This window comes from Neolamprologus multifasciatus, chromosome 8 (genome assembly GCF_963576455.1).
Source record: "Neolamprologus multifasciatus chromosome 8, fNeoMul1.2, whole genome shotgun sequence".
NCBI lineage: Eukaryota > Metazoa > Chordata > Actinopteri > Cichliformes > Cichlidae > Neolamprologus > Neolamprologus multifasciatus.
The window spans coordinates 19,010,246-19,032,711 of record NC_140446.1 but is presented as its reverse complement, the minus strand read 5'-3'; the positions used below and the strand labels follow the sequence as shown (position 1 = coordinate 19,032,711).

The following is a 22,466-nucleotide window of genomic DNA, read 5'->3' as shown; positions in this document are numbered from 1 at the left end:
GGACAATAGAGGAATGATGCCTGTGAGAGAGAGTCGTTGACATTTGAATGTATGCAGCAGTGTGAATTATGGCTGTGCGCTATGCGTTTTTCAAAAAGGGCATAAGAAGATAGAGATATATGTGTGCGCATGTGTGGAAAGGGTGGGGAGGAGAGATAAAAGGAAAGAGAAGGGGGTCATTGAAAGAGTAGGTTGAGGGAAAGGATAGAAGAATAGAGAGAAAAAGGAGGGAGGGGAAAAAAGAGGGACTTCTTATCTCTTTACCCTTGTCTTGACTTCCTTCAGGGGCCTTTGAAGAGAGCAGAAATAAAGATCCTTGCACTAAAGCATCACAGAGAGATTTAGATTATGCCAGTGTTTACCCAACTGAGTGCTGCATGGCTGCTGGCGACAGCCTGCTGGTTTTGAAGTTGTTATGGCCCTACTACAGCTACTCAAAATATAACACTCGTGCTGCAGAGGAGGGGGGTTCTTCCTGCTTGTGTCAATGTATGCGTATATGGATCTGCATGCATGAGTGCATGAATGCGGCAACTGGAGCGAATGTTTATGAGAGATAGCATGTGTCCTTGTATCCTAACACTGCATGCAATCCATGTGTATGTTTGTGTGTGTGTGCAGCACTGGGAAAATGGAGCCATCCATCGGATTACTGGTAGACAGCTCTTTGAAAAGAAGGGCCTGTATTTGCATAAGCAACCGTGGAAGAGAAAAACCTGTAGAAAGAAAGACAGAATAAGAGAGCAAGCAAAAGAAAAAGGAAGGAGAGAGGACAAGAAAATAAAAAGAAGGAGGGAGCTTGGGGAGTGGACCGCACTTGCCAAGCCACTCGGGGATAAATCCTGTGGTTAGGATCAAGTATTGTGGGCAGGGATTTGGCCCCAGGTCCCCTCAAAGCAAATGGAAAATAACAGCCTGCGAGTAAATAGGTGGCATGGTAATGATAGCTCTGTCAAGTCCTAAGGTGGAGAAAAGGAGGGTGGGAAGAAAGGGGGATAGGAGTAAAAATGTGGTGAATGAAGTGGAGGGTGGAGTGCAGGTATGAAGAAAGAAAAGGGAGTGCAGAAAGGTGTAATGGAAGGAGGGGAGAGAAATGTTGAAGAGGGGTTTGAAAGACGACGAGCAGGAGCCAGAAAAAAAAAGAACAAAGGGGGGAGTAGCGAGGAAGGACGAACACATGGAAAGGCAAGCGCACTAACAGCGAGGGTGATGGGTTTCCTAGTGGGCACCCGTTGGCTAAACTTGCAGGTTTTCTGGTGCACGATGATTGCACAAGACAAGGTTGCTGCCAAAACCAGAGTATGTGTGCCTGTGGCTCTTACTCCTAGCACACGTGCAAGCTAGCAACACTCTGATTTCCTGCCTTTCATATTTTTCCTTTTTAGACAAAAATAAAACAAAACAAACTCCCCTTGCTCCTTTTTGCCCTTTATTTCCCTCCTAAACTGGACACTCTTTTGTTGCACTCCTGTCCTTGCAATCCTAATGAACAAAGCCCAGAAGCTCATTTTGATACACAATAAGGAGCCCACTCTCATTTGGTGAATTCCCTAACACACGATCATATACAGAAACATCAGTAGTAGATTATGGCAGCTTCCAATAAAAGCCATTGATATTTTTGATCTTGTGCATGCCCTTGATACTAGGATAGGCCTATAACGCCCCATTGAACCTATATTTAGTTGCCATTTATCACTAATTTATCATATGTTACAAGGTAGCACAAAGTTTGTTATACATTAAATGTGTTGTTACTCAACAAAAGCAAAGTGAAAATGGCTTTTTTTTAAATGTAATATTAATAACCCATAAAGCCCGCTGAATTAGTCTAACTACTCCCAGAGTACCTTCAGAGACTATTGCTTCTTTGAAAACTTAAGAATAGGATAGTCCTTGTGCTCATTTTTCAACCTCCAAGTGTTGAGCAGTTAATTAACAAGGTCATTAAGCTGGGGTGAACAAGTGCTTTGCTGACATGCTGGATGTGTTTTACACAGCATGTTTAATAAGCCCGCGTCTCCACCGTCAGAGTATTGGCACCCCTCAAATGACTTTCCAATAATGACAAGCAGCTCTCCAGAGGTACTGCTTCTATATAAGAGTCTTTGTGTGTGTCTATCCGAAGGAGCTAAATAGCCGGCACCTGGTAACCTGATAGAAAAGGTGATTCTCACTGTCATTACACTTATCCCTTCCACACAAGCTATGTGTGTGTAAAAGTGTGTGCTTGTGTGCGTTTGCCACCCATGGAGTGCACTGACACAGCCCTCTGATTCCTGCAGACCACCATCGCAGAGAGGAACCACCTGTCTGTCCCAGAAACCAACACACACAGCCCAGTATTACCATATCCATATTTGCTCGTGGTTTGTACATTCCGCAACGGGCCGCTTAATGGGATGAGTAACACACACACACACACACACACACACACACACACACACACACAACCTTCCTTGAGGTCTGAAAATATCCTTTAGTATTTCTCCTACTGGCCCCAAAGTACATTCATAAATGCCATTTCACCCTCTAATAAGTCAAACGAGATGGTGCTGGTGCGGGTTAGCCATCCTAGGAAACGTTCCTGTACCAAGCAATTACTGTGGCTGCTGAAACAAGAGAGCTCTGTGGGGAAAAGCCAATTAGTCCATCGCGGCAGCAGGTAGGAAGCTGGCTCCATTCATTATGATCACTCATAACACTGCGCTAATGTAATAGTACAGTGTTAGTGAGCTTGGTGACAGACAGCAGAAGGCTTAAATGATAATGACGGGATCGATAGTTGCAGGTGTTAATGCCGGATACTTCCATATTCATACAGGCCTGCAGTGAGAGGAATTTAATCAAAAACACTAATGAGAGGTGTGCTGTATGTGCCTATGTTTGAGCGTGCATGTAATGAGCACATACTGTTCAATACAGCAACGTGCAAGTTCCTGGTTGCGCGACTGGGATCAATCCATAGTCATAATATTCCGCTAACTAATAAAGCTGCAGGCTATAAATGTATTATCAATATCTGAAACTGATCTGCTCCAGTGCGTAACCTAACCTGATGATTTTCAGATAATGTGATGTGAAGACGTAGCCCAGGAGGCAGGATCTGAAGACAGAGGGAGAGAGAGATGAGCTGTAAGCTGAGATTAACCCTCCTGCTGTGCTTGGTCCAAATAATTGGCCTGTTGTGGTTTACTAAAAAAAAAAAAAAACCCACAACAGACCAGAGCTGACTGGCAGAGTTAGCCTCCCCTTTCTCAGTGATGTCCGACTCTGAGGAAGGGGAGGCGGAGGAGTGTGAAGAGAGGGAGGAAAGCAGAAAGAAAAGACAGATTTTTTTTTTTTTTTTTTTTTTTAAGCGAAAGTACTCGAAAAGCTTTTGATTGTAAATGATTTCCGCTTTAAACCATATGCCAAGTCCTGGATTCATGATTGTTTATTCACCATTATTCATTTCAAGAATTTCTAATGACGGTCTTTTACATCAGCGATTAGAGTGCAATTGAACAAAAAGAAAAATGCAGGTGTTTCTGGACCAAAAACACATTAAGGATGCAAACAGGTGGTAGCAATCAGCTTCTCGTCACACTGTGTTCTTCTACAAATATTGACTCATAAATACTTCGGGAAACAAAACATTGCAGAGTGATATTAATCAGCTGCTTATCCAGTGAGTTTCTCAGAAAGACCAACTGCAGGATCTTTCAACTTCAGCTGAACGACAATCCTTGCTCTTCTGCAAGGATTACCATCTACTTCACTTGCTGCAGTTTGTAGATAGAGTGGCAGAACATTTCCAAAAAGGTCTCCAGAGCAGAGCTAGAACTGCCACCAGCCTGCTGTTCATAAATGTTGCAATTGGTCTAGACCATCAGTAGGGCTCCTCTTTGGAGAGTTAACTGAATGACATGTCTTGGTTAGGAAACAAGATGAGAAAGGAGGCTGGGGCTAGCCGGTTCAGTCAGTCCATTTCAATACCAAGCGCAGAAAATAAGCATACTTTCTTTCAGCATTAAATATTACCACAATTAGCAGTAAACTGCATGTCGCAAACGTTAATAATTCAGTTTGTGTGTTTGATTTAAATCAAGGACCAATCTAACCCTATGTGTGGAAAACAATGCACGAGGATTCAAATAATAATGTTATAAAATATGCAAATTATTTGCCACAAAGGTGATAAGAACAGCAGCTAAGCATTTGCACTAATAAAAAAAATCCCTGCACCCCAAAGTCATGTCTGTGGATGATCTAGAAACAAGCTAATCATCAGATATGATTTTCATTCTGTTTACAGCTGTCGTTCATTCCAGTTGCGAACATAATGAAGCTATAAAACATAACTGAGCTCTGTGTTAACAACTACAAAGCTTGACCTTGAAAATTTTAACAAGGTCAAAGCTATTCATCTGGCCAGCTGTAAGCAACTTTCCAGTTAAAAGGGGGGGAAAGCACATTATTTGCTCAAACATGTATGAGTGCAAACATGCATGCGTGTAATTATTAGCATTTAGGTGAAGAGTTTCTAAATCCCTCCTCTCCTCCTGCATTCAAGCTCCAAATACTCTCTCCGTCTTCCTCAGCAACCCCTCTTCTTTCCTCAGTGCTCAGTACTGAATGGGAGCTTAGCTGGTGTGTGTGTGTTTGTTGATGTTTATGTGTGCTACGCGAGTGTGTGCGTGGGTGAGGAAGGAAGGAAAGGAAAAAAGAAAGAAAAAGAGCAAGGGAGAGAGCAATGATCTGCCAGAGAGCTAGATGAGGAGGAGGAAAGAGAAAAAGGGGGTGAAGGAGGTGCGCGTTTCTGCTGCTCCATGCGTGAGCATGTGTGAATTATGCCTGCAGTTATCTACATGCGAGGCAGAGCACGAGTAAGAGAAAGTGAGCCAGCATGAAGGGTAAAGATTGTGTTTATGTTGTCCGTGTGTGCATGTGTGAATGTGTACTCATGCACGTCAGGAAACTGTGGTGTCCCTGGCTTTTCAGTGTTTACTGACAGGAAATGTTTGTCCAGGCAAAACGGAAGAAATCTTGCCGCCCCACATGGCAAACACTGGGACAAGGGATACACACGCAGACGTGCATAGACGGAAATGCAGGAATGTACACACGCACGCTTGCAAAGAGCGTTTAAAAAAAAAAAAAAAAGAGGAATCTGACGAGCGCTCCAGTTTATGTGGTGAGGTGTGGTATCTGGTATTGGGGAAGTGGGAGTGACTGGGCTGGGCACGGACTGTTCTTTACTTCCCTCCACCCTGACTGCCAACACAAGCTCCAGCAGATAGAAAGTCAATACGCTGACCCCCTCTGAACCTGTGCGAATGAGCACAGGGTTTGACAGCTTTGTCCACACTAATGCACACAAACTGACCGACTTCATTGCTTCAGTTATTATTTCTGTTGTGATCTGTAGTTACAAGTTACTTTGCAGATCAAGTATACAAACTGTACAGAGTGCATAAATCTGACTTTCTTAAGATAAATGATAAATCTGTCAAACCGCTGCAGTCATTTCAACCTTTACTGGAGATTAACATAACTGAAGAACAACAACACTGTGAGACTCTGAAAGCTGCCAGCTCTCCCTGTACTTTGTTTTATTTCAGCATATTTGTCTTAGACTGAAGGTCGAAATACTTCAGTATGCTCTGAGAAAATTCTTTGGATGACCTTTGAAAAATGTGATGTATTCTTAAAGATTAAATGACACAATGGCTGCCCAATGACATATGGTGACTGATTCTATCATTTTTCAATCTTCATTTTCAGTCTTCTTTCACATTATATTGAAAGTTCAGTCGCTGCTAACCTTTGCGTTCCAATTTTTACCCAAAAAAACAAACAATTTCTTTCTGCAGTTATACGCCAGCATCTTTGACTAGAGGCTATCTTATCTGTCACAGGGTGAGAGATGGGATAAACCCTGGACCCGTCTATCAGAGGGCATTCACACCTATTGCCAAATTAGAACTAGCTTTCAATATAATATAACAGCAGATTTGAATGGAGGACCTTCATCCTATCAGTGCCAATCACAGCACCACCATAATGTGGTGAAACTAAGGAGAAACCTCTGAATGCCAGAAAAGCCTGCACGCACATATGGACACATGCACAAATATCTTATCATAACTGACACCCACAAACCTCTAACTAAACCACCAACCCTGTTCCCCCTGACTGAGTCCAAATACTGAATCCAAAGCTGTGGAAAAAAACAGCTATAACATAACATAACAATTGGAGAAAAAAAAAAAGATGAAGAATGTAAAATCTTCAACATTAGAAGTTCTATTTCTCACCACTGTTCACAATTAACCATATTTCCCATTCCATTTTCTGAATTAATAAACCACTAACACTTCTGAACAAGTGCTTTTTCCACCAAGTCCAACTTTAATAAGCAACACTGCCAGTTCGCTCTGAAGCTTTTGATGGATTGAATAAAGAAGTTATAACAAGAACGCTGTCTGCGGCAGTATTTCTGAGATTTACTTTCGGAACACTTGCCAAATGTGTGTTCCCCAAATGAACAATGCTCCTTTCTGGTTGTCCTGCCTCATTTCCTTGTGATCTATGTTGACGTTGCAATGCGTGTGTGTGGGTTTGTAAATTAAGGACAGCGCTAGAGGCGACATGGGCATGTGGGTGTGTGTGTGTCTGTTTACCAACACACACTTACACACACACATACACACACACCTTTCAAACAAGAATGATCTAAACAGGACGAGATGAAAGTGTTTAAACCAGCATACGAGTATGTACGCAAATACACACAGCAGGCGAGCTGTACCGGAAACTGTGAGCCACAGCAGCGCAGAGAAACCAGGACACACGCACAAAGGAAAGTAAATCTCCATACCTCCTGTCACTCAAAACCTGCACAACAGCCAGAGCATCAAACACTTCCACATGCAAAACGCAAACCAACGCAGAGAAAACTGAAAAGTTGCTCAAACTCTACTTACTGGCTGGTGAGGGGGTGCTGTATCCACTGAGAGGCAGTCCCGGCAGGGCTGGAGGCGACAGGCTCCCCAACATGTGGGGGAAAAAGTAGGAGTAGGTGGGCACGGGGAAGCCGTTGAGGTGGGGGCCCGGCACCGGGTTGCCCTTCCCAGCCATGATGGCTCAGTCCACCTACAAGTCACGAAAAGACCTCACTGGGGTAAAGAAAAAACCCTCACTGAGAGGCAACAGCGCCACAGTCAGGAGTCAATATGGATTCCTGTAAGATTTTAATCCCCCATAAGGATGCTGGGTAAGAAGATATTCCAACAGGCAAAGTTTGCAAAAAAAGAAAAAAAGAAAAAAGAAAATATCTCCTTAAGGTTGACAAGGTTGCCCTGAAAATGGCCGCAAAATCCTATTGGGTTTAGCGAATGTATGTGGGTGAGTGCGTCTGTGTGTGTGTTAAGGGCTGAGTTACTAAGGACACAAAAGATAAAAAAAAGAAAAATGGGGCCGAAGTATAAAGGAGGAATGTGGAGCGTTTTATCCTTCCTTTCTCTGGGATTGTGAAATGGTCTTATTTGCAAGAGGCGTTGGGAAGTAACGCGGCCATTCCTTATCTCGAAGATGAAGGCAGAGAAAGGCAGGAGGCAAGTTGAGTCAAGAGGTGCACTTTGATGGCAACAGTCAGGAGCGGCAATGGCGGTGATGGGGGTGCTAGTGGTTGTGATGCTTTCACGGGGACGTCATTCCACTCTTCAACTGCAGAGCGCTCCTAGGAAAAGTGCAGATCACATGATGCCAGGAGAAAGCTCTTCTCCCTGAATGGGCCCCCTGTTCGCAGTTGCAGAGCCTCTGTCTAAGAAAAAAAAAAAGAAAAGGAGAGAGAGAGAGAGAAAAGGAGATCATTTAGTGCTTCAGTGGCAAGGTAAAGAGATCACTTCCCTTTGTACTTAAGTGTTTGAGCAAAATAGTGCTTTTCTTTTGACACTAATTAATGGTAATGTCTCATTTGAAACGTTACAAAAACACCCCATCCGCCTTAATTATCTAATGGAGTGTTAAAATTGCGATGCGAGCAGTGGGTGTGTGATGTCTCCTCTCAGCTTTGTGCGCTCACACACTCGCTCATTAACAGTGACAGAGTACAAATACTGTGGGAGGCGAGCCAAAACATAAATGAAGAGAGCGCCGCAAAAGAAAACTTTGCTAATTACACCAGTTGCAGAAGCCAGAGGTGAGACCCAAGGCGGCATTTCTGGGAACCGCTCGAGACTCCTGCTGCAGAGTTCGCTTCCAAATTACGAGCGAGACGTGAACAAACAGACCTGTAATCACCACGGAAAGCGTGAGCAGGCAAGAGCGCGCTGACATCTACACACCCGGAGAACAATTATCATAGAATGGTACATTAGCATCACAATATACACAGGGATATGAGAAAAGCCATTTATCCCAAACAGCTCATCATAAAATGAGCAAACTTTTTTTCTTTTTTAAACCATAATGACCTTTTTATGAGTCAGTGGATGTGATGCAGAGCAGTAAAACAACTCAAACCACACAGATGCCTCACAGAAAGAAAAGAAGCATGTGGAATGTGTCTTTGCACGAAGCAGGAATGTAGCACTCTAGCATGAATTACACCGCGACATCATGGATGAACTCCTGTAAAGAGAGAAGGGTTAAGTCAGACGTGTTTGTGTGCCTGTTTCCACTTGTGTGGTGTACAGAAAGCGCTGGGATATATGACAGGAGAGGCATGCACAGATGTACAGATTAATAACAAATTTAGGAAAGGGGGGGGGGGGCACATAATGAGGTGAAAAAATAGCTTCATATAACTTTGGTATAGATAGAACAACTCCATATTCCCAAATGATGTTACTTGTCATGTTCCCCCACTGTCTGTATCATCATCATCATACTACATTTGATCGTAGTGCCATTTAGATGGCGATTGATTCAACTATTTACTTCAAATAAAAGTGCTGTTTCTTCTTCTGTGTATTTGTATACACCGTAGATGCTGAGTGATCAAGTTGGTTTGTGAACATGAACACTTACACAAACGTTTTAAACACTCACAGGGGGTTTAAGTTTTAAGAATTGGAAAGTTTTTATTTCCTGACTCGCCTTTCGCCATTTTACACCATTAACTAAGGGTGAAATAGGGTCACAACAGATGGCAGCGACACGGGGATCTTTACAGACATTTGTACGTTACTACCAAAAAACTATGATTGACATGTTTTCAATTAAGACCCCTATTAGAAACATTAATGTGAGGTTAAAGTATCTGAGCTACAGCAAAATGTTAAAAGTCGTACCTTTTCCTCTTTTAGTGACCAAAATCATATTCACCACTAATAATTGTTTAGCTAATAAATGAGTAATTGTTAATAGTTTCACTGTAAATGGTAAAAATGAAACTGACATAAATCTGACATGAGTATAGGCAACGTGGTGATGGAGTAGTTCTTTGCTCTTAACATATTTAGTCACATGATTCTTTGATTTTTACAAAGAGGATTTTATGGCCTTGGACTTCCTCTAAGCTGCCTTATTTTCATATGCGTATTCCCAAAGTGCTATGCAGTCATTCTGTCACACTGAGCTGGTGTGTATGGTGGTCAGGAGATGAGCACATGAAAGCCTGAAAGCCTTTACAGCCCATGGGAGCTAGGTATAGTTTTATTTGCTTTTAAAGCCCCTGTTGACCTAAAAAATAGTTAAGAGTCACATAGTAACAATCTCCATCAGGATATTGCATCTGGTTCAGACTACAACACAACAACACACATTACGAAACACTGGCTTGATACATTCTGCATTGAACCTTGCTGCAATCACGTAAAATGCAACAGCATTGCTGAAAGTGCACACTGAAGTGATGCAATGCCATATTTTTTTTTTCATTTAATAAACTAAGGAGGCCACAAACGTTGAACCGATACTTTAAATGAGGAACTGCAACTCACCGGGACAATGGGAGACCCATAGACTGGAAATGGGCCACTTCATTCACCATTATCATTACACTGCCTCATATGGGCGCCATAAAAAGTCATACTAAATGATAAGCAGGACCTCATGTTACTGTTCACCTGCACCGACTCTGTTGTGCATTTCCTTTTTGCTGATGTTACAGTAAATAAACATGGCTGCAGAATGACTGGCTTTGGTTACATTTCGTCAGGGATAATAACAGCGTAGGCTGAGCTAAAGGCAGCCAAAGTTTCTGCTCACTTGTGTTTCGATTCATCGTTAGGTTGGACTGTTTAGAGAATGTAAACTGCCAACAACAGAAAGCATCCTACTCTCAAAATTGGGAATAAAGTTCAGGTCAGGAAACTACAAAACAGACAGCTCATATGTGACATAACTAACCATACAAGTCACACAATACATACAACCAGTGAATTTTGTCGTCTACTTAACAACCCCTAATAACAATAATCTAAATCCCCGTATTTGCTAATCCCAAAAACAATTTACATGTTGCGCTGTTTGTAAGCATCGGAGCGTTTCCTGAACGAAGCCCACATGTCTGATGCTGAGAGCTAAAGAAAGGCATTTTCTGATGCATGTAAACAAAGACTGATTGTTGCAGCTGAAGCGTTTCAAGGGCATTATACAATCAGTCATTTTTCCACTCATCCGTGCATACTTGCAAGCGTCAACAGTTGGAGGCAGAACGTAGCTGACGACCTGGGTAATCCCCTCTGCCAGGACAGAACAATCACAGGGAAAAGAGATCAAACACACACACCACTGCATGAGGAACTGAGACTCACCTGAAAACCTGTCTAATCTGCTGTGAGAGGTGCACATACCACAGTCAGGTAAAGCTGCCGACATACATATCACAAATCTCGCAAACAGCTGTGAGCTCTGTGTTTGCAGTGGCTAGCATGTTAAATAACACACACTTCATCTTAAAACATCTGAATACGAGCAAATATCCTCTCCACTTCACTCAATCTGATCTCCTCCATCCCTCTGTCAGGCAGCTCTTGAATCTCTGTGGCAGGTGGGTTAGGCAGTGATTTATGTGCATGATATGCCTGACACAGAGAGGTCATCGATATGATGAGGATAGAAGGGGAACAGTTGTGTGCCTAATGCTGTACAGTTTCTGCTCTTTTATTGTGTATTTGCTCAAGATCTCAGACTGAAACCGAATTTTTCTGCATGGCACATAAAAATTAACTCATCCATCTGCTACATTAATACAGCAGAAATGTGGACAGATGTGGAATAAAAACAGTTATGGACAGACTGCAAAAGTCTAACATCAAACAGTAATGCAATAGCAAAGCCAAGACAAATCCACAGAGACCGTGGGCCTAGAGCTCAGCCCATTAATGTACATCTTCTTAAAGATTTTCTAAGAATTCCTCGCCCATATCTGCCAAACTCATTTTAAAATGCTCAAACGCACACAGGCAAGATCTAGCATGGAGGCCAGCTCCAGGGGGAATGTACAGTATGTGATCACTTACAGTAGAAGGAAAAATAAACAAACATTCTGGGTCACTTGGTCTTAACTATGTTTGGCATGTAGCAGGCAGAGAGAAGAAAGGGTTAGAGGTCATGAGAGAATGTAATTGGATGTGTTGGAAAACACTGAATTAATAATCAGAAAAGCCAGCAAATGGCAGCACGAGGTCCGGGCGGACAGCGAACACAGAGTCAATGCGAATACATGACGTATAGTGAGATTCTGTTGAGTGGATAAACATAGATGTGTTCAAGTTCAAGGAGTTCAGAGTTGGAGCGTAAAACAGACACTGTGTTTTTGTTTCCTTTCTTTTTTTACCCCAAGACTTAGCACATGGACACAGCAAAGATACCAGTGAGTTTAGTGAAGATAGCCACATGTTATGATAATGCCACACAAAGCACAATTATAAAGGATCAACCCATCTTAGAACGAACCTGTGATTACCGTAAGTGCTCTTTTAACTAAATTCTAAACGTATGCAGTGCATTGTGAGGATTTTACCAGTCACAGAAAGAACAGGTTACAAAAGCAAATACTCTACAACCATAAACACTGCATCACCTCAATTACTCGCAACGACACCTGCTACCTTCTGAACACTTTGCTGCATGCATGTCAGTGAAATGCGGCTGATTTGTTGCACGTGCAGACAGAAATACTGCTACATATATGCTTTTACATTTGTAACCGCCTTTCGGTACTTCCCCTACAGCACCGCACTTCATTGTTTAACAGTGAAGGCCTAAACAAAAAATGTGTATGGCTTTGCAGTGGCACATGTAACGGAAGTCACTCAAGCACAATGCAGTAAAACTTTCATGAGGACAGCAGCGTGGGTGGATATACACGTCAGACGTGAGTGCAAACAAGCATGTGAAGATATGACTGTGTACATATTATACTTTTTCAAATGTCACTTACTTGCTGTCATATAAACACCATTACTGTAGATAATGCTCATATTAAACTAAAGTTTCAACTAATGAGGTTAGCGACAGCAATTCCTGTGAATCCAAAGCACAGGCAGTTTTTCTATTCCAAGCTCTGTATGAAGTTAAGGGGGAAAATATCAGACACACAGCTCTAGCTGTGTACACAGCAGCCCCTCCAGTTTCCTTTTTAAACCTTCTGTTTGTCAGGAGCAGCCAATCAGGAGAAAGCTGGCTTAAAAGGGAGAGGAGCTGTAAGAGCTTGTTTCAGACAGTGACGACTACATACAGGGGTGTACAAGAAAAAACACATGCTTATGTAATATATCAACAAGTGCGTGGGTATAAGGGAGCGGTGTGTGTGCTCATGCGTACAACCTGTGTGGCATGTGATTATTGAGGTTTGTCTGAGTGCTAAATTACATTTGCACATCTTTGTGCCCCGGGGGAGTTTCTACAGTACACTGCATTTACTGTATATGACCAGCTAAGATGGGAGGGGTTTTGCATAAAGAGCAGACTGCGTGTTTGGTGAGGTCCAGTGAAAGGGGTGGGTGCTGGCTGATTATGATGTAAACAGAAACAGGTTACACATGGAATCACTCTCAAGTCTATTCTGGCAAAGTAAACTCAGATAGAACATTTTAAAAGACCCTACATTAACATACTTACATTATTAATGTAGGCTCCTCATTTACTGTGTATCTTAAGAACATTCTCTTTTTTTTTTCTCCAGCCACACTAAGAAGTCTGTGATTGTTCCCAGTGTAAACATAATCCGGGAAGACTGCTGCCTCTAATCACCCTACTTCTAATTCTAAAGCACTTTAAAATGTCTAATAAAAAGGCTTCAATGGGACAAAAGTGTAATGAGACATGCTCTGTTTCCATTTACCTATTACTCTAATAACCTGTTATAACAATAGAACACCCTGTTCTCAAAGCGCAGGCTTGATCGTGCTTCCTGGAAGTACAATAGGATACAGAGCTTTTAACTATCAGGCTACTCTCACGCAGAACCAGCAACCAGTTTTGGATCAAGACACATGAACCCGCTCAACTCTCTACTATTAAGATTAGGCTTAAAACATAGTTAGGGCTCAATCAGGTGACCCTGAGCCATACTGATCCTTAGCTAAGCTGTTATAGCGCTGGGCTTTTGGGTGGACTTCCCACTGGGGAGCTGTAATCGTGCATTAATATGCCTCTACTGCACATTGTGAATTTTGTGTCTCTTCTTCTCTCCCATGCGGTACCTGTTTGCTAGGCTCTGGAGCTCTAAGTTTCTGATCTGCAAGTTATTTGTTGTTTCTAGCTTCTAGTTTTTCCTCACAGTGCTCTCACCTCATCCAAGGAAGGTGGCAAGGAAGCTAACGTGTATTGATACTATATAAATAATAAAAGAATTTAATTCAAACAGAAAATGCTAAATGAGTGGCCCTTTCATCCAAAATCACCCCAAAAAACCTGTGATGCATTATCTGAAGTGCTGTCGTGGAAGTTTGGAGAGTCAGTAATTCATGTTTTCTGGCCAAACCACCACACAGAAGAGTACTGCTACTTTTATATACAGTAGCTGAAAGGGTAAATGATTACATCCACCTCGCTGCTTCTTCCACCTGCATAGTTTTGAGACGGTCAGAATCGCAGCTCGCTGATGCATTGTGGGAGAGTGAGCAGGAGGTGGGAGCTACTTCTCGATGATGATGGTCAAAAGGTGTGGCGCGAGAAAGCTAAAGGGTGCTAAGTGCACTTCTAAAGGTGGTGAGAATCCTCAGCTGTTTTGACCGAGGCTCCCTGTGGGGTGAATCCACTTGTCAGTGGAGCAGGCTGCGTGACATTTCTGCCTCACCTCAGAAAGGTCAGCCTTTAATTATCTCAAATGCCAGCAAGCACTGCACCTGCAAAAAAAACCCAAAAAATAAAACCCAGAGATGAGCTGAGCGCTTGTCAGGGTAAGACGGTGGCCTGTTTTCTTCACGCAAAATGAGCGCGGCTGTGGCTGTCCGTGCAGAACTGGACCATCTGCCCACCTGCGTGTATGCATGCAGACTCACAGCCAAAGCTCGCATACGCACAGACAAACCCTGACAGATGCAGACACACACACACACACATTCTTTAACTGTGTCAACCAAAGTCACTAAAACCTACAACTAAAGTTGCTTGCCAAGCTACCCTTTAAATAAGATGAAGCGGGTTGAATCCCTGGAACAGCGGCAACTTCCGGGAACACTGATTTAAAAATAGGCTGCTGACAGTATGTGTAGACAGATTATGGAGCTATAGATAGAAGAGTAACATGGGCCAGTGCTTCTGCTAAATATGGGTAGGCCATGCGACGTAAACTCGCATCACTTTCTGTTAATCGATACGAAAACTAGGCACGAGTCAGAGGAGAAGTGAGCGTCTGAAGATTAGAAAGCTGAAATATATGCAGCGAGAATGCAGTTGGTGTCAAAACTAAAACTGCAGGCATATTTATCAGCGGATGACTCGAGTGTTTGCATTTGAGTGACTCACTGTAGTTTCAACTTTGTTGATATTTGCAGGGGCTATGGTAACAGAAAGCTCCCATACCTGCATAAACACCGTCCTGTATGCTTCAAACTCGGCCTCACACACACAAAAACCAACATCGCTGCCCAGAAAATCCCACTTGAGCTCAAAGGAGGTCGGAGAGACAAAGGGCCATAGATCATCCGTGTGGACGGCGTGTGGCGAGCTCCTTGTGTCCAGGTTTTTCCGCCATTTTTCTCTCGTTCTGAGAAAACATGGAGGGTTGGTCCCTATTGTTTACACAGCTGGCTCCATGGAAAGGATTGCCTAATATGAAATATGAAGAGTGGAGAGGTGAGCGAAGGAGAGTTGGGAAGAAAACAGGGAAGGGAGCCAAGCGAGAGGGGTGTGGTGATGGTGGGGGTAACACACCATCGAAGAGAGCGAGAAGGACGGCTAAAGGCGCTCTGAAGTGGGAGACACAGGAAGTGAGTAAATTTAAACAGAGAGGGAGAAGAACTGGAAGAGGAAGTGAAAAATGGAAGGAAGAACACAATATGGCAATTGTGCATCTGAGAGGAGAAGACACCATGCGGACGACTGAATGAGGAGAGCAAACAGAACACGGAGCAGAAAGCCCTGAGGTTTCCTCGTGGTGAGGGAGTCATGCCTCCTGCGGTCTGGGGTCTGCAGTGCATGTTATTCTTTCCCAACAGTCGCACACTGCTTCCATCCATTCAGTCATGCCTCACAAACCATCTGGCAACTGTCCTGCCGATCCCTTCTTCTAAGCTCTGTCACTTGCATCTTTTATCTGACAAAACTGTGTAGTTATTTTGTCAGATTGTCAAATCTGACAAAATAACTACACTATTTTAAATCCGTGCCACACACAGATATAGTGTGTTTTATTTATTTTTTATTTTTTTAAGATAAGTGCAGTGCTTTCATAAATTTCCGTGAATAGCCTTTCCGGGAATTTGGATTAAACTGGCCGCATCCTATTCAGAGTATGTGAGTAAGTGAGTCATGCCATTTGTATAGTCAGAATCATTTTAAGAGCAGAGTGCATTTTTCTGCTGAATGGTAACAACACAAAACGCTGTTTTGGAAAGGGGAAAGCAGCAGAGCTCAAATCTATGTGTAAACAAGTACATTAGCGTGTATGTGACAATGAGAGAAAGAGAGTGTAGTGGCTTCCTTTGCCTAGTTTCAAACCTGTTCCAGGTAGTGGAAGAGGCTTCACACAAATTAAGTCTATATTTCTGAGAAGAAGAAGAACAGTCAACACCCACCACCCGCTGACATACACACGTGTCTATAGTATATCTACAGTCAAAACAAATCAAAGACACGTGCACCGTCGCCAAGGCATCCGCATCACTGCGCTGCCTCAAGAGGATGTTTCAATCCACTGTGCTGGTACTTTTTTTGTCTCTGTCACCTTAGTGTACCTATCCAGGATATCGGGCTAACAATGTTATGTGAAACACTCCAGCACATTTCAACACAGAACATCCAATGACACGAGAGCAAATGACGCACTAAAGCACAGGGCCCCTTCCTGTTTATACTGCTTGCTTGCCCACTGGAGGATCAAACAAGATCTGTTCCTCCGAGCGGGTGTGCCCCCTTTAACAGTCTGTCGCTCCTGCAGCAGCTTCACAGACAATATCAGGATTAATAGGTAGATATTTTATTTAAAAAAAAAATAAAAAATTCTGGTCTGTTGAGGTGTAAAAAATAATCAGCATTTTAAGTATAGTATAAGTAAAATGACTCTTTGCCCAAATTAACACTTTCCTATCCCAATGTGCAAATGTGTGACTTTAAACGCACTCATGCATGACCGCAATTCTGCACTGTGTGTGTGTGTGTGTGTGTGTGTGTCCACGTGCATGCATGGCAAAAAGCCAGTTTGACTCACCAAACTAAGTGTCCTGTATTTCCACCAGGCTTGTTGAGTCTTGTTTACAGACAGCTTTTTTCAATTACTTGAATGATCCCCCATAGTGTTTATAACTGTGTGTGTGTGTGTGTGTGGGTATAGTCATTTGTTTTTCACACTTACAGTAAAACAGTAAAAAAGGCCATAGTGCAGGCCACTGATAACAGATCAGACTTTATACCATATCAGCAAACCCAGAGTTTTAGGTCAAGGTCTGCATCTAGTTTACTTGTTCACGCTGCTGCTGCTCATCATTAGCTCACATAAATAAAGGTATTTTTCATGAATAATTTATAAGAAAGTCACATAAAAACATGCAGCGGCTGCACTTCTATTATTCTTGTTGCCAAACAATAACCACACTCAGATAAACATGATTCAAATGTGCTGATTTTGAACCGATTCATGAGTCTCAAGTTGAGCCAAGCAGGACTGGAATGCTTCAGATCTTGACCGACAACCAGTTACTTATGAGTTCTGAGCGTTTCCCTAAAGTTAACAGCAGTACGTTGATAAAAACTCGTTTGCATTGTTTTGACTGCACTGACAATAAGTTGTTATCAGATTGAGCACAGTTTCCTTCACTCCACCCATTTTTCCTGTTATCTATTCTACCCACAACCCCAGCCCTCCCCGACTTTTACACACTCACCTGGTGAAACAGAGAGCAGAGGAGAAGAGGTGACCACCAAGCATGACTCACAATGATAGCCAGTTTGGGGGGGAAAAACCCCAAAAATCAGTTTCCAAGAAAACCAAAATGTGGACACGTGCTGTCACGGGACTTGCAAGTGTGGCGTGGTTTGATTGCACACTGGGAGGGAGATTAGGAACAGGATTGCACTGAGAGTGGTGAACTGTAAACACTAGCCCAGAGAGGTTATGTAACCCAACAGCAAGCAATACTGATGAACCACATTCTCTCATCTTATACCTTATATAAGGTATCGAAAAGTCAACATGACTCTAGCAACCCCAGCAGGAGGTTATCAGACACTAAAACATTGCACAATAGTCTGACAATTCTTACAGACAGGCTTGCACAATAATCTCATCCTCAGCTATTTTGTCTTCCATTCTGGTGATTGCAAGGTAAACAGAGAGAAAGAAATATAGCAAACATAGTCATCTAACATCCATGTGTGCTTTTCTGGCCTACAGAAGCCTCTGCCAGATGACATCACATTACACTGGAGCAAAAGTTAGGGCGGGTGCCAGACAACCCTGAGTCATTTTGTCCGAGACCCCTTTGTTGGCAGCCCCTCTGCATCGACAGACTGGCTCCATTCAAATGAATGAGGGCACGGCTTTTTTTTTTTTTCTTTCACCTTACACTGATCACTTAGTGATGTCATTTTATGTCTAGAGTGCAGACTTGGGTTGAAATTTCCATGTCAACTGCATGCTACAGTATAGGATCACCAGCCTTCCATGTCAATGCTGCCCAGTGTGTTTTTGTACACTCCATGCAGGCAGTTTTTACCTCTTGAGGGGAAATGAAAATCTCCATAGCCTAGCACCAGGGCCATCTGCAAAACAACCAGGCCTACAGTTGCACTATGTGGGGCACACTGCAATCACTTAAAGCATTTGCACATGTGTTTTCATGCTTATATGACAAGAAGAGTAGAGGCCGGGGTTTGTGGGTCAGTCCATACACAGATTAAGCCCTATAAAGTGCAGGTCATCCTGATATGACCTCTCTAGGACACATGCATCACTAACCCAACTCTGTCTAAATGAGAATGGCATTTCTAGAATGACCTTTGGCCCACTCAAAGCTGTGAGATTAGGAACATATACAACCCAAATGCACACACTGTATATCTATATAACTAATGCCCCCCGCTAAACAATGCAGAAACATAAAGACGACAGATACAAACAACCTTGCAGGAGAGAGAAACAGTGAAAGTGAGCACGAGCAAGATTATGATACTAATCTTTTCTAATGCCTCTGTCCTCCATTTTCCTTCTCACACATAAAAACATCAAGCATATGCCTGGCTCTCTTTCCTTGCCTCCTCTTCAGGAGTCATAAAACTCACATTTAAAAATGCATGGACTCCATAAGCTGCCAGGCCTATCTATTAACTGCGTTATAGTGTGGATGGCTATAGCTGCTGACGGCAGCCAAGGAATGCTGCTTTCCATTAAGGGAGAAATGGAGAGACGAGGAGGAGGAGGACTGAAAGGGATGAGGGATGAGGAATGAGGGGGGAAAACAGAATTTAATCATTTTTCTTTTTCCCATGGCACTGCAAACTGATGCCTTGGCATCCGAGCATGTGGAAAAGAAAAAAGAAGAAAATAGAGGGAGGCACTGACTTCTTCACAAAATCCCACATAATAAGTATGAATGCTGTAAAACTGCATCAAAGAAAGAACATAAACACGTGGATATAAGTGGATCACACACCCCAGTGACTGCCTGTGGCCCAGGTGAAAAACTAATTGATTCAAGTGTTTCAGGAAGATTTTCCCCCAGTGTCCTCAGGCGCTCGCAAGATGACTATTGATTGGCTAATTGACTGATTGACATTCGCTCGACACCAAGGCAACAACATCATCACTCTTCATACGAACATCACCACCAACCTTCCCCATTTGGTACTGCTATTTGTAAAATCCTGCATGCTGCATGGATTTAATCCTCGTCAGTACCTCCAACCAATAACTCCCTCTTAAGTTAAGCTTAAAAATTCATTTCAGTTTGCACTTTTCAGCCTTGCACAGAAGCTGCTCGCTAATTTGCACAAACTTCTGCTGTGCTAATCGGATATAATGAATCTGCATTAAAAACATATCATTAACAAAAAACAAAAAAAACTAAATGTTTTAACTTAAAACAATGAAAACTGAAAACTTTAAGACTTTTTCTTTTCATTCACTCTGCAACACAACTCTCCAAAGTGTCCTTGAGTAAGATGCTAAACATCAACCAGCACTAGATATGAGCATCTGCTTAATGACTTTGCATTAACATGTAAATGAGTTTTCAATGGCTTGGATGAGACTTCGACATGCCAGTGCGCATTTCTTCTTGGTTACATTTACCCCCACCTCCCCTCCGCCCCCACCTCCCCGTGCACATATAAGTCAAACATAAATTAACGAGCTCGCGCCTAAAGCCGCGGCGACACTTACGAACGACTCTCGCCCCTCACCCCCACCCCCGTAATGGACCTTACAGACAATGCCTGTGGTATTTCAATTAACAGACAGTGGCGTGACATGAAATAACGACATATAGCAAGAGCTGAGTGACATGTGCGAATGAGGCAGTAACGGCAGCATCTATTCCCTTTAATGGACCATTGTGGTTGAGCGCAGATAATACGAGTTAATAGGAAATGTAAAATTATGATGTAGACTCTTGTCTAAAAGGGTGAGTGACACCTGGGAGTGAGCTGTTACATCTTAATGCACTGCTGCCACCAGGATGAATCGGCTCTGCACATAGGAGGTGGAAACCATCTGAAGGTTGCTAACGGTGGCTGCTGTCAGTCTTACATTAACCTTGAGAACAGCCAGGGGACTGGTTAGCCCTGCTGACCTCTCTCTGTCTCCCTCACGCACAAACACACATGCACAATCTCCATTATGACCACATTTATGACTAAAGGGTGACTTGGTGTGGGTGTGTGTGTGCGTGCACGCGTAACTTTGCCTCTTCCTGTGTCTTACGAGCAGCATCAGTGGGATTAAATCAGTCCATCACAGGCTGCTGTAACACCATATAGGCTGTCTGCGCAGAAGAGAAATCACCACAGACCTTTCCTGTTGCCCCCAGGGTTAGCAATAACACTCTCTAAGCTGGTTTTCTGAACACTCTATGTACATTCTCATATTCACTGATCAGCTCAGAATTAAGAACAATGTCCTACTATCTTTGATATCTTTGTGAAATGCATACAATAAATCCTCCCCATACAATCCAAGCAGCTAAAAATCCCAAACGAATGCAACCATTCGCATTTGGAAAATCCAAAGCAAGAAGCATAGTTTTGGTGATAGCTGCTTATATTTTGCTGTTTAGTTTGAACAACGCCAAGTATTGTTGTGTGCTGAGGCATAACTGGGCAAGCTGATGCCCATGTGTTTTCAGTCAATTTTCACTGACAGCAGGAGAGACAGAACGTGAGAGAGGCCGAAGGGAAGAAACGGAGAATGAGCAGGGGGAAACAAAGAAGTGTTTTACACAATAAAATTGTTGGGATGACTGCCTGGGAACGGGCGAAAGCGCGATCAAACACACTGACCTAATTTTCCGCCACATCCTGCAGAGAAGCGAGAGGAAAAGCAGCCCATGAACACTGGAGAGAGTGAAATCAAGGTTTTTAATACTTTAATACTTCCCTGCAATCTGTGAATGAATCCATTTTCACGGTTTTCTTGGAATACGATAGGATCTGAACTGGGACGGATTATTATTTGTTTGTTACTGTTTGGTGTTTTTTTTTCCAGTTTTTGTCTAAATTTGTCTAAATTTTGCATTAATTACACTCTTAAAAAGTTAAAAACAATACAGTTCATGTATTTGTAACCAAGCTGTATCTACTGGGAAACTTCTGATTGTAACCAATCCAGAAAAATCACATCATTTTAACTGAATCAGTATGAAAATGTAACAGTTAAAAAATTAAAGCAAAATGAAAAATATATATATTATATTAGTTACCACTGTGACTGACTCCACACCACAGGACGGGTAGTATGGAGATGCAGTCTAGTATAAAAACCATTTGTTTGTTTTTCTTTTTATATTATTCATAAGCAATACCGGATTTACTATATCACTGATGCCCTGCAGGGATATTTACTCTTGTAAACTCAAATATTGTGAGTTTATATTATTTGTGGAAACTCTTCTGATGGAAAGCAGCAGTCTGGCACGGGTAAAAATAAGAGAATAGAGAGTCTTATATCTTCAAGAAAGAGATTTTAGATATTTATACCTTTTGCACAGTTTTTGGAAACTTAAACTTTATGTTGTTTTCTGAGATATGTTTGGTTGTCATTAAAAAAACATCCCTCTATATCTGAATGCACGATGAAAAAAGTTCAACATTTAAAGTTGCCTTTTCGGTGCTTTTATTAACAATTTGAAAGATTTTCCAACTTCATTACAAACAGGGACCAATTCGTGTTTAGAGCTGTACATGGCTTGTACACATCCAAGAAGGCTAAAAATCAGCTTAAAATTGATTCAAAAGTGGAAGCTGCAGACAGTCAAAAATTAACTTTCATATGCTAAAGTATCAGAGGGATGCAGCAGTTTACAATGTCACCTCAAAGCTAGAAGCTCTGGGCTTGAAGTTGCTGCTCGACTTAAGCCTTGATTATACACCGCTATGGACACAGACTGCTAGAGAGCCAAAGGCTGGATAGTCATTCCTGTTATTCCGCTTTGAAGTCCGCTTGAAATTTGCCACCTGGGGCGCATCCATCGTTGGTGTATTGTAAGGGAAATTTTCCATGGGCAAGTCCGTGTGGTCACAAAAAAACCCACAAAAAAAAAAAAAAAAACAGACAGGGATGCGGACATATGTGCAAACCCTGTCCTCACCACCTGAAGATGAAATTGTTGTCACTTTGACCCAAATGGACCAGAGCAGACTTGTGGACAGGGGAA

The 22,466-nt window shown here is 42.5% G+C and overlaps 1 protein-coding gene across 11 annotated transcripts in view; it reads right to left on the bottom strand.

Moving 5' to 3' along the window:
• The window catches only part of raraa (retinoic acid receptor, alpha a), a 141,513-nt gene that overhangs the window by 72,217 nt on the left and 46,830 nt on the right, over positions 1–22,466 (bottom strand). For 8 of the 11 annotated variants that reach the window (XM_085171565.1, XM_085171569.1, XM_085171563.1 and 5 more), the window contains one exon: positions 6,969–7,807. In XM_085171565.1, the coding sequence (XP_085027691.1) occupies positions 6,969–7,122 (154 nt within the window). In that variant the 5' untranslated portion in view covers positions 7,123–7,807. Of the gene's footprint in view, positions 1–6,968; positions 7,808–14,964; positions 17,455–17,483; positions 19,881–22,466 lie in introns of those variants that run through there. The other 3 variants (XM_085171566.1, XM_085171573.1, XM_085171571.1) reach the window with 3 other exon arrangements.